Source organism: Silurus aristotelis, assembly GCF_946808225.1.
Source record: "Silurus aristotelis genome assembly, chromosome: 10".
In the NCBI taxonomy this organism is placed as follows: Eukaryota; Metazoa; Chordata; class Actinopteri; order Siluriformes; family Siluridae; genus Silurus; species Silurus aristotelis.
The window spans coordinates 6,804,727-6,817,693 of NC_139583.1; the positions used below are offsets into that span (position 1 = coordinate 6,804,727).

Here is a 12,967-nt window from a genome sequence, read left to right on the forward strand (position 1 = left end):
AAAATAAAGAAAACTCTTTGAATGAGAAGGTGTGTCCAAACTTTTGGTCTGTACTGTATATATATATATATATATATATATATATATATATATATATATATATATATATATATATATATATATATATATATATATATATACACATATACACAATTATTATATTCAAGGAGGAACCTTAACAATGTTATTATCACTTACATTATAAATTCACCAGTAGTGTTGCAAAGGGCCCTACAATTTCCAGAATCTTTTTATGGGAATTTGATCATTTCAAGTTGGAAACTTTCCAGGAATTTATAGAAATGAATTAGAAACTTTAGGACTTTTATAGAATCTGAATCACAAACAAACAAAAATATAAAAACATTTAGTTTAAGCTGACCCATGCAAACTAATACATCATTTATGTTTGACTGATGTAATTGTTAGTATAATTTTGTTGCACAATAGCTTACACGCAGGATAAGGAATATTTTTTTAAAGCATAAACTAATGTTATATTGATGTAACGCATAAATACTCACCAAGATGGACATTTCTTTTACATTATTTTGTGTGCAGAATTCAAGTAATTATTTTTTTCACAACTACATTTAAGTTCTGGGTTACAGACAAACCTGTAGTTTTGTAAATTCCCAGTATATTCCCATATATCAACAATGTCTTGGTTTTCTTCCAGGTTTTCTATTTTCTTCCCAACACCCAGAACCAGACCTCTACATCTCCCTTGGGGTGTGACTTTCTAAAGCCCTGAGTTTGACTCCTGATCCAGCAATATCCTGACCAGAAGAAAGTGTTTACTGAAATATTATTTTGACCCTGAATCTGGAGAGAGATGCTCTGATCTCTGGAGGCATACTGAGTGTATTGTGTGTCTTGTGACACATATAGAAGTGAAGAACCTCAGGATGGATCCCACACTCACGTTTCCAGAGTCTCAGGTGCTCCTGCCAGACTGGAGATGTTGTCCAGGGCAGGAAAGAGAGAATACGAGCCTTGTCCATCAGACTCCATCTCTGACTCGAAGTTGGACAGACTGTTCAAAGGATCCATCACTGGTAGAGACACTGGAGCAGAGAAAATACCACAGATTTGATTTACTGAGCAGCTAAAGTTTCATCTGCAGCCCTTTTAGAGGAACAGGCTACATTCAGCTAAGCAGCTGCCTTGCTGCCTCCTGGTGTAACTAAACGATATTAAAGCTAGTAATGATATAGTTTCTTACCCGTGATCCTGAGAAAAACCGACAGAAAACCTAAACATGTACAATACACTTACATTACTACTGGGTTTTGTACTCGCTACTTATATTCGTGTATTAACAGTAAGCGGAACATGATCGCCAATCGCTCTCTTTGGGTTTCCCGGGGGAAGGATTTTCCTGTAACACTCTTCTTCGCCTGTTATTGAATGATATCAGTGATTTTAAGCGCCCTCTATTGGAAATGTAGCGAAACGTCTGTCTGACTTTCTCTTTGTCGCTGTCTGTTTTTCTGTCTGTCTGTTTCTCTGTCTGTCTGCCTTTCTCTCTGTTTCTGTCTGTCTGTTTCTCTGTCTGTCTGTCTGTTTCTCCGTCTGTCTGCCTTTCTCTCTGTTTCTGTCTGTCTGTTTCTCCGTCTGTCTGTTTCTCTGTCTGTCTGCCTTTCTCTCTGTTTCTGTCTGTCTGTTTCTCTGTCTGTCTGTTTCTCCGTCTGTCTGCCTTTTTCTGTTTCTGTCTGTCTGTTTTTCTGTCTGTCTTTTCCTCTGTCTGTCTGTTTCTCCGTCTGTCTGCCTTTCTCTGTTTCTGTCTGTCTGTTTCTCTGTCTGTCTGTTTCTCCGTATGTCTGCCTTTCTCTGTTTCTGTCTGTCTGTTTCTCTGTCTGTCTGCCTTTTTCTCTGTTTCTGTCTGTCTGTTTTTCTGTTTGTCTATTTGTGTCTATCTGTCTGTCTGTCGTCTCTCTCTTTCTCTCTCTTTCTCTCTCTCTCTCTCACCCACACACCCACACACACACACACACACACACACACACACACACACACACACACACTCTCTCTCTCTCTCTCTCGCTATCATTTAAAAACATGAAGCTATATCAATGTTAATTTTTTTTATTAAATTATCAGACCATTTAAAATCTGATAAGAAGCTAAAGACACCAATTAAGAAAATGGTAGATCAGTGGTCAAATCCCAGTAACTTGGAAGGTCGAGAGTTCAAGCTCTAGTATTTCCAAGCTGCCATTCTTTTTCAACTTGGACAAGGCCTTTAACACCCTCTAATCTAGGGGTTCAATTAAAGCTGATATTTAAAAAAAAAAATAATAATCAGTGCTGTAATATTTCTGCAACAAGTGAAAGCCTTTTTCTTTCTTACAAAGAGTTTCTGAATGGTTCCACCTCCTTCATGAGAAACAGTAAATAACTCAGAATGGGCAGGTAAAAGTGGAGTATTCCACTTACCTCAGGGTTCAGTGTGTTGTGCATTTTCAGACGCTTTTCTTTTTAAAATAGTGGCAAAGTGTAGATATTTGACATTTAATTTGTAACATTCAAGCATTCTGCCAATTCTTTCACTACAGCTCACTGGTTTATTTATTTGTACTTTTCTTTTTGCTTTAGGCATCATTCTTTGTATAAAATACAAATCAGCCCAACTAGTCAGTGTGGCTAAATCAAAGTCATGGAAATCACATTTTTATGTTTTATGTTTGATCTTAACCTTCAATGAGAATCACATCCTCATATGCAGCCAACTTTAAAAAATAATAATTAATGACAATACATTTGTGTAAGAGCTGAGATTAAATTTTATTAAATTATTTTTTTATTGCACAGTTTTCTATATTGTTGAAATTGATGCAAATCTGTAGACTATCCACATTCAATGCAACGGCTTCGATAAGACATGAAGCTTCCGTTCCACCTCATTGCAGTACTTCTCTGGAAGTCCAGCCTCCCTGAAACAGACCCAAACAGGCATTAATTGTTAAACATAAACCAAACTATGTAAACTATGTGAAAGCTCCCTGGTAAAGTCCCCAGTTTTCCACATTTAGTAAGAAGATAATATTTCATCTGGGAGGAGGCATAACCTTTTATATATTTCATTTGATGTTTTATCATTAGAAAGCACAAAACAGATGTCTACATATCTTTCCAGCCATTCTCAAGGTAAAGCGCTAACAGGAAATGTGGCCAAGCATTAAAAACCTCTTTTATACATTCTGCATTCTTACATTTTATAGAAGCCAATTCAATTCCTTGATGCAAATTGAGACAAGCAGACAGGAGAAATGTAATTAAAAAAATCTGATTTAGGGACTTTACAAACAGTAGACAGATTGAGAGGATGGTAACAAGAATGTGATTTGCTCCTTAAAATCTTATTTGTTTATATTCTTCTTCTTCCTTATTTCTTATTATTATTATTATTATTATTTAGATACAATATATTGCATTTGAATATATTTTGTATTACAAGGACATTTCTCCGCTTTTTAAACTCACCTCAGCTCCTTTAACTTCTTCTGTTTAATCTCATCCAGATAGGCTCGACGATTCCGGGCTTCTTCATCCAGCTTCTCTCCTTCACGGAACATCTCTCTCCTCTGAGCGATGGCCTGAGCCTCCCGCACCCGGACCTGCTGCCGCACCCCCTCTGCGTGACGCAGGACCTGCTGCTGATGCCGTTCCTCCTTCTCCTTCTCTTGTTCGATGAGGTCTTGCTGAACTCTGAAGTGACGAGAGAAAATAACAAAAAAAACAGACTTGTGAATGATCAGTGGTGAACGACGTTATAGTAGAGATACACTCGGTAAAATATGACTCCAGTAAAAGTAAAAGTGCCCCCTTTAAACTTTCACTTGAGTAAAAGTACAAAGGTATTTGCCTTTAAATGTACTTATCCAAAGTACTATGATTTATTATTGCTATAACTTTCTTTCGGCTTCTCCCATTAGGGGTCGCCACAGCGGATCATCCGTATTTATGATCCACATGTTTGATTTGGCACGTTTTTACGCTGGATGCTCTTCATAACGCAACCCTCCCTATTTATCCGGGCTTAATTATGGCTATAATTTTCCTATTATCATTTTTATCACAAGACTCTTTACTTCATCAACACAATTTATGTAAAAAGACTTTAATGTTACACTCAGGACATCGATCTATTAATAAAATGATATTAATGAGTCAAACACAGATTGATATCTATTATAATTATCATGAGCCCAAAACCTTTTTCTTCAACTACTTAAAAATAAAATTATACAAATAAGGCCAGGGTGTTGTGGCAAGTGCTTGCTGTTGGACTGATGCTGAACTGTATGTCTGTGATAAGAAGATTTTACTAAGCACCAAGTTTAACCCAGAGCAAAACTGATTGGTGACTTGCTGTGTGTTTGACCAGTTGAGTTTTTATCCGCTCAAAAATAAAAAGGAATGGAGTAAAAAGTAAGATATTTGACTTTGAAATTTAGTGAAGTTAAAGTAAAATTCTTATCAAATGGGAATGGCTTCAGCAAAATACAGACATGCAAAAAAGCTACTTAAGTACTGTAATGAATGACATTTACTTTTTGACTGTCCTATGAATGACATACACGGTATCATTCTACAAGAATGCATCCATTGCATAGTTTGGAATAGCAGTGTCTTTTCAGCAAATCTGTTCATTTCTTAGATAGAAAATCTTGTAATTTCTTTAAAACATACAGCTCTGATTCAAAAGTCATCTGATTTCAATGTTATTCATAATAATGCATGAAGACTTTCTGTTTTTAAACTCTAGGAAAACCTTTGTGCATGATTATTGTTGATCTGATTTGATTAGTGAGGAGAACCTTTGACCCTCTACTTTCCACCAAACTGTTTCGTCAACATTTCTATACAATTGAAAAATTGCTCAATGAAGCTCTATGGGCCTACACTTGATTACAGGAATGAGTTTTTGCCAAAATCTCTTAATGGTAAGCTAAAACCATAAAATACTCATTAGTCCTAGCAGTGAGTTTACCGAGGCAGTTATGCGACCTGTGTGAGTATACGTGAAAATAACTTGCTGAAGGGAATAAAATCACTTTGAATTCAAGCAAAATGAAATGAAGAAGGGAGATCAATGAGGCATATTGTTGTGGTTCACCTCAGGAGCCTCTCAAACTCGGCCCGTTCTCGTCCAGCTTCAATAGACAGCATGCGTTCTTTATGGGTGATCTGTTTTAGACGAGCAGCCTTCAATGTCTCATTCTCCTCCAGCTTTTTCATGAGCTGCTCTTTCTCTTTCCTTCGCCATTCTCTTTCAGCAGCCTCCTGGTTCCTACGAGCCCTGAGCGCATCCTGGGAGGTGATAGCAAAAAAAAAAAAAGAAAAAAATAATAATCAGGATGAATGATTTCATTAAGCACATTCACATACTGCCTTTTTTCCTTTGTATTCTATTCACTGTTCAGTGCTTTAAATACAAAACTGGTCATAACAGTCATAAATGTTTCCTTTTATTAAACGCATCAGTGTTTTGTCAAATATTTGTACATCTCTTAGGTTAGACATTGAGTCATAAATATTACATGAAGGCATAAAACTATCCAATCATTTTAGTAAATTTGAGACAAGACTGTAACATTTTCTTAACCCCACAATACAGAATGCAGTTCACTATTTGTACCTCGCATATCAAACAAAAATGGTAAGTTTTGAAAAATGCTTGGTTTATACTCATGGTAGTGGCCTTTTTAAAAAAAATGGCACAGACATGCAAATAAGTTATATTGGTTAATTAATTAATAGTTGAATCTGCAAGCAATAATAATAGTCATTAATCAACTTGCCCTTCACATTCAAATGTACTCGCATACAGTATCTATGTGACAGACGCTCGTTTACCCGTTCAGCCTTAACGTCTCTGTCTCTTTCCTGGAGAGCTCTCATTCGTGCCACTTCGATCTCCTTCTCTTTCTTAAGACGTTTCTGTTCAGCCTCATACTCTTCCTCTCGCAACTGCAACAAAGAAAAACAACTCACATTTCATATTTCCGTGTGTCCAAGTGCCTGAAATTGACCTTCATCATTTACACTCTCCTTACACCAACATGTGCCTGTGTGTGAGTGTGTGTGAGTGTGTGTGTGTGTGTGTGTGTGTGTGTGTGTGTGTGTGTGTGTGTGTGTGTGTGTGTGTGTGTGTGTGTGTGTCTAAAAGAATAATACAGGTGCACAGAGGTTTAAAGAGTTATTAAATATTTTACTTGAGTAAAAGAAGGGTTACTTTAATAATCTTGTACTTAAAAAAAGGTTAATTTACCAGTCTAAAAATCTACGCAAGTAAAAGTCTGAATTTAAAATATACTCAGAGTTATTTTTTTAACAGCGGTGGGTGGCGTGGGGGATTCTAGTGTAGTTCAAAAAGAGCAAGGGGATCTATATGTCTAGATATAACTAGCTGTTTTTAATTAAAGCAACACCTTTACAAATTGAAGTGCAAAAACAAAAACAAATTAAATAAATAAATTAAAATACAGCCCATGACTTCAGTCTAATGCGAGATATGCATTTGTGCAGCAAAAAAATAATTTTTTGTTACATTGTCATTTATGATAATGAGAGAAATCGCAAATGCAGATTCAGAGTTCAGACAGTGGCGTTTTCCGAAGTGATGAATCAAAACACTTTGTTTGGACGCTGCATTCTCAACAAAAGTGTGGGACTGGTTATACAACAATATCCCAATCTAATGCTCGCTTATATGTGCAGTGACAATTGCTTTATTTGATTTCTTTTTTTCCTTGCGTTATTTTTATATATATTTTTTTTCTCAGTACATGATTTAAAATGAAGTAAAATACAATACTTCAAACTAAACATAAAGTATAATTACAGATTATAAAAACTACTTTAAAAAGTAGAGATACACAAAAAAAACTACTCAATTACAGTAACTCGAGTGAATGTAACTCGCTACTTTCCACAAAATTTTATTTTTATATTTATGATACGAGATGTCATAAAGGCATCTTTATTTTATATAAGTAATATCTTCGGGCATTTTTAGGGTATTTTGTAATCACGATGGAGCATTTGGAGCATTTTACTTATGGCATAGATTCATTTTCTTCTTATTTTTTTTCCTAAAACGTTTGAATTATCAGTAATAAGGAAAACGCAATACTACTGAGATGTGTGACGTGTGGAAGGCCAAGCTCACCATTTTATTGCGTGTGTATTCCATGGCTTGAAGATCAGCCTGTCTCTCCTCTTCTTGCCTATGCTCCTTGGCACGCAGAGTTTCCTCATTGATTTTCAGAATGTCCTGCTGCAGAATTCTTTGCTCTTCCATCCTCTTTTCCATAGCCTAGAGCAAAAGTCACAGACAGACACACACAGACACACAGACACACAGACACACACACACACACACACACACACACACACACACACACACACACACACATAAATAAATATTTGCATACATACAGACCAGCCAAACACACATTAATGAGAATAAAGTTACCATGTTAGTCATTGCTGCATATGTGACCAGACACAGAGCTGGACAGAAATAAAAGATAACCATCAAGACGTATATAATGGTAACAAGGTAGTGGAATTGAGGTTTCATCGCTGGAGGGTTGACATTTAATATCTACCGAGGTTGGGTTTTTTAGGTTCGCTCCTTATCTCATACCTTCAACTCCTCTAATTGCAACTTTGCCAAGTTCTCCAGCAACTGCTGCCCTTCCTGTTCCTTCAGCTCATTTTGCAGCATGCGCTCCTCCTGACGCTCCTCAATCTGTTTTATGATGCGCATCTTCCCCCTGTAACACACACACACAAACACACATCCGTTACATATTTACAAATATGAACAAGCGTTGAGATATTTGAGAAGTAGTCGACCAAAAGCCCTTACTGGATCCTCTGATTTTTGTGTCGCTCGTCATTCTCTTCCTGAGCCCAAAGAGCTCGCTGACGCTCCACCTCCATCATGGCATCCAGCCTATCCTGCTCCTTCTGCAACTCAGAGAGAATCTGCTGCTTCTCCTTGATCTGAGCGTCCCTCACTGCATGGCACTGCGCCCCCAGAATCAGCTGCAGAAAAGCTCACATGTGAACACTGGCTAGAGAAACGGATACACACACTCACAACTAACAAGTTAGAACATGAGTCAGACCTCGTTAAGCCTCTTGATCTCATCCTCTTGCTCGATTCTTAGAGCATTTGCCCTCTCCAATAAGTACTGATCACGCTCCCTAGCCTCGACTTCCAGCTCGCTAAGGGCTTCGTTCTTCTGACGGGACAAGTCTGCCTGCTTTATGAGCACCTTCCTCTCACCGGCAGAATTCTAAAAAAAAGACACAGAAAACAGTGTGACTTTGCATTATGCAGGATGTACATACACAGTACATTTATTTCATTCATAAGGGCTTCGATTATTAATTTATTTCTAGACAGGGTTATACTCAGTAACACAGGCATCCAACACATTAATAATAATGTCTTGTTTAATACCATAACATCATAAAATGTTTTTTTTTCTTTTTACTTTTATCATACTGGACAAGCTATTGCCGACGTGTTCTGCTTACCAAGGTTTCTTCCAGAGCTTTGTGCTGGTTTTTCAGTGCTGCCTCTCTCTCCTCTTTTGTGAGCACACGAGACTTGTTTTTGATGCGCTCAATTTCACCCGTGCAAAGAATGACCGATTGTCCAGATGGATCCTTCTTAGGAATTCTAGTTTAATAGAATAGGGCATATTCCTGCCACATTTCATATCTGCCCATATTTTATGAAACATTTTTTTAAAGACAAAATGTGAGGAAAATAAAAAGCATCTAAATGAGAGGAACTTGCCTTATGTTCCTGATAAGGTCCTTGGTGATAACTTTGATTGCCTTGGGTTTTTGTTCCTTGGTGGTAGGAGCAGAGCAAGACTGGGTTTCTTTAGCATGGTTCAAATCATTCTTATCAGACACAGACCGGTTAAAAAAAAAAAAAAAAAAAAAAAGAGAGAGAAATGTAACCGAGTCCAAGCTGATTTATACACAGTCCACTGATGACTGCTATATTTTTGTGGCTGTAAATCAAATACACTTCTCATACCTTTTTAAAGTTTCCAAAAAGAGTTTCATCTACGTGGGAAGTATGGGCGATTGTCCGGTAGCGGAGTGTGCGGCCACTGTTACTGGATAGCCGCGTGGATGTTGATGTCCTACTCTGAGGCTATGATAATCAACATCAACATAATATTAAATGGCAGTTTTACAATAAAAGATTAAGTTTAGTTGAAAAAGTTTTTTTATGAAACAACTTTTTTAATATATCAAATATACATTCACTGAACTCAATTATTCACAACTGGACACAATTATTCATTCAGTCACAGTGCATGAATCCATGCAGATACAGGTCATGAGCTTCAGTTAATGTTCACATGAAACATCAGAATGCGGAAAACAAAAGTGACTCTAGGTACTTTGTTCATGGCATGGTAGGCCCAGATGGGCTAGTTTAAGCTTCCAGAGAGATTTTTTGAGATGTTCACACACTTAAAAATCCAGTGAGCAGCAATTCTGCAGTCAGACAATTGGCAGACTTAAGGTGACAGGAAAGGTCACTCAAATAACCTCTCTTTTTAAGCAAGGTGAGCAGAAATGCATATCAGAATGCTAAACAAGTCAAGTCTTGAGGCAAATAGGTTACAACCACATGAACCCACATTAGCTTCTGCGCGAATCAGCTAGGTCAGAAATTTGATGCAGGTGGGTGCAGGTTGACCATTTGGAAAAACACCAGCCTTTTTTTTCCTCAACTCTTTAAAGTCACTTAGCTTTCTTTACACATCAGTGATATTTTGGCTGCAATTATTCCATGAAGACCATTTCTGGCCAGACTTCTCCAGACAGTAACAAGGTGCACCTGGGTCCCACTGGTTTCTGCCAGCTATTTGCTGATGGCAGTGCTGGACATCTTCCGGTGTTAAAGGGCGTAAGCATGATGTGTCTTTCATCTGCTACATTAACTTTTCTTAGCCGACCATTGTATCTACGGTCCTCAGCACCGCCTTTGTATTTGTGCGTCTTCTAAATAGCTTGAACCCCAGTCTGCTTTGATTTGTTTTTACTTAGAGAGACCTTGGTGATGCAGTATATCTACCAGTTGTCCAATTGTGCTCAGACTTGCCATGGTGTATGACTGTGTCTTTCACACCCACACTATATATATATATATATATATATATATATATATATATATATATATATATATATATATATATATATATATATATATATATATATTGACAGCCCTAATATATAATATATAATATATATTATGCCAAAATTAACGCAAATTAATTTTAACAGCACTAATTCTTTTTTTCAAGTATCTCATGCAGTGAGAATGAATGCCATTACTTAAGAAAGACTGACATTGGCCAACCTTTCCTTACGATGTATGTGTACATACATGCATTCTATCTATATATCTGTCTGTCTGTCTGTCTGTCTGTCTGTCTGTAGTTATACAGTTTTTAATTTAAATTAATACAGCGCACATTTCTGTGATCATTTTTATTAAAACTATAAACAAATACATACATTTGCATTAAGCGTCTATTTATCTATACATTTATTTTATTTAAATCCATGCCTATGTTGATAAGAGTGTTAAAAACTTGAAAAGTATTTATTTAAGGTACATTTAGAACAGATAAAATGTGTGATTAAGTTGCGAATTTATCCCAAGTTAGCTTATGACAATCATGCAAATAATCGTAGTAAAATAATTTAATCGATTGACATCCCTTTTTATATATATATATATATATATATATATATATATATATATATATATATATATATATATATATTATACATACACCAGCTCACACACACACACATTCCAATGCTGAACATTGGAAACAGACCAAATTTTACAACTGTATTTGCATTATAATCTTCTGTCATATGATTTAATAATTGGATAATCACAGGACTGAGCAGGTGTACAGGTGTTTCTATTATATTGGCCAGTGAATGTGTATGCCAGTGTTTTGAATTAATGTAAACAAAATGTAAAATTGGCATGTACTGGATAATTTAATAGCTTTAAAAAAAACCTTGTTATTATTATTTCATTTATCTTTAGGAATATTAGGAATATAATGAATATTTCTTTTATAAAAATATTTGATGAAGCACATACAGATAGAGAGAAAGGAAGACTACAGGCATCATTTTGCAGACTATTAAGAAAATCTAAATCTTTAGATATGAATTAATCATATTTGTTATAAGTGTTGCACCCAAAGCGTTCATTATAATGTTAAAATTGCTGTATATTTAATTTGGTATTTATGTATGCATATTTCTTTTAGGATTATTCGTCAGAAAAGCATAAAAAGTAAGGCCGACCTACCATACTTTTCTGCGGATTTCAGCCAGACCTCAGTATTTTACAAACAACAAGCTACTCGCTGGCTAACAAACAAGTTTATGGCAACAGCTAGCGCTAGCAAATGATGCGGGGGTTTGTTAGTGCGTTACTATAGAAACAGTTACCTTGGTGGCGGAGAGAGAGAGAGAGAGAGAGAGAGAGAGAGAGAGAGAGAGAGAGAGAGAGAGAGAGAGAGAGAGAGAGCCCTGAGCATGCGCATTAGGCACTGTAAACGGAAGTGAGCAAATCAAATATGAATAAATAGTTTGATATAATTAAAAAGCTTAATATTAGGTGGAAATAAATCACAGATCCAGTGTTCGAAAAAAAAAAAAAAAGGGTGCTCCATAAACCACGTGCGCAAAATTCGGTGAGTCAGTGCAAATGACTCAGCTTTCTACGAAGAGTCGATTCTTTCGGCTCCCAAAAAAAAAAAATCTTTATTTTTTAACATTTTCTTATTATTTAATTTTCATGTACGTCTTTTACAACGTTCACCCAAGGTGCAAACTGTGCCCCGAATTATGTTTTTTTTTTTTTTTTTAGTAAAACAAAGCAACCGACTCAAAAATAAGAATCGACTATTTTGGCTCCCAAATGATTCCTTTGTCTTTTCTTCCCAGTTTATTGATATTTCTTGATAAACCCCCTCACTAAATATACTTCATTCTAAATTATTTATGCAGTTTTTTAAATCTAAAAAATAGAACCATTGTACCTACAACATATTGAACAAATATGTAATATTATATTAATATACACCATTCTGCCATGCATTTCACACCCAGGCCTTCAGTGATGTCCTATCTGAGCCAATACAGCTTAATACCATCATTATGATGCCACGGCTGTATAAACCATCAATAATATACACAATATAAAAGAGCACTGCATCACAGACAGTAAGAATGAAAGCCATTACTTAAGCAAGACCGACCTTGGCCAACCTTTCCGTACAATGTATGTATACATACATACATACATACATACATTCTATCTATCTATCTATCTATCTATCTATCTATCTATCTATCTATCTATCTATCTATCTATCTATCTATCTGTCTGTCTGTCTGTCTGTCTGTCTGTCTGTCTGTCTGTCTGTCTGTCTGTCTGTCTGTCTGTTAGTAGTTAATCGCTACTCAATCACACATTTTATCTGTTCTTAATGTACCTTAAATTAATACTTTTTAAGTTTTTAATACTCTAATCGACATGGGCATGGACAAATATGGATGCTTAATTATTAGTGAAACCAAACTCAACATAGAGCATGAAGAAAAATATTCTTGTACATTTTTTAAAAAGTAATTATGGTTATAAATTACTTAAATCATATTACACCAAACAGAACTTTTGCTATGTTTCCACACGAACGGTTTTAATTGCCTGGATGTGTGCACCATGGTGTTTTTTTGGTACTTAAGTTGAAACTTAAATGTTAAACAAATGTAAGAAAAAAGATATCTGACTAAAGAAAGGACATCGTGCATAACTGTGTGTTGCGTTGAAGGTTTTAATTTTGCCGCTTTAATATTTATTTATTTATACTTTTAATGA

The 12,967-nt window shown here is 35.9% G+C and overlaps 2 protein-coding genes across 3 annotated transcripts in view; both read right to left on the reverse strand.

Moving 5' to 3' along the window:
* Positions 1-1,366, reverse strand: part of tbrg1 (transforming growth factor beta regulator 1) — a 9,837-nt gene extending 8,471 nt beyond the window's left edge. Inside the window, exons 1-2 of one of the 2 annotated variants that reach the window (XM_083553220.1) lie at positions 1,226-1,366; positions 926-1,067 (exon numbers count right to left, since the gene is read on the reverse strand). In XM_083553220.1, the coding sequence (XP_083409346.1) occupies positions 926-1,053 (128 nt within the window). In that variant the 5' untranslated portion in view covers positions 1,054-1,067; positions 1,226-1,366. The remainder of the gene's footprint in view (positions 1-925; positions 1,068-1,225) is intronic. The other variant, XM_083553221.1, reaches the window with a different exon arrangement.
* A 1,402-nt stretch (positions 1,367-2,768) lies between these two features.
* Positions 2,769-11,594, reverse strand: cfap45 (cilia and flagella associated protein 45). The gene is made up of 12 exons (XM_083552415.1): positions 11,390-11,594; positions 9,074-9,193; positions 8,825-8,934; positions 8,560-8,704; positions 8,145-8,315; positions 7,883-8,061; positions 7,658-7,787; positions 7,178-7,324; positions 5,863-5,976; positions 5,123-5,316; positions 3,487-3,711; positions 2,769-2,936 (listed from the first exon to the last, which is right to left on the reverse strand). Exons 1-12 carry the CDS (start codon positions 11,390-11,392, stop codon positions 2,861-2,863), a joined length of 1,614 nt encoding a protein of 537 aa, XP_083408541.1. The 5' UTR covers positions 11,393-11,594; the 3' UTR covers positions 2,769-2,860.
* Positions 11,595-12,967: the final 1,373 nt, after the last annotated feature.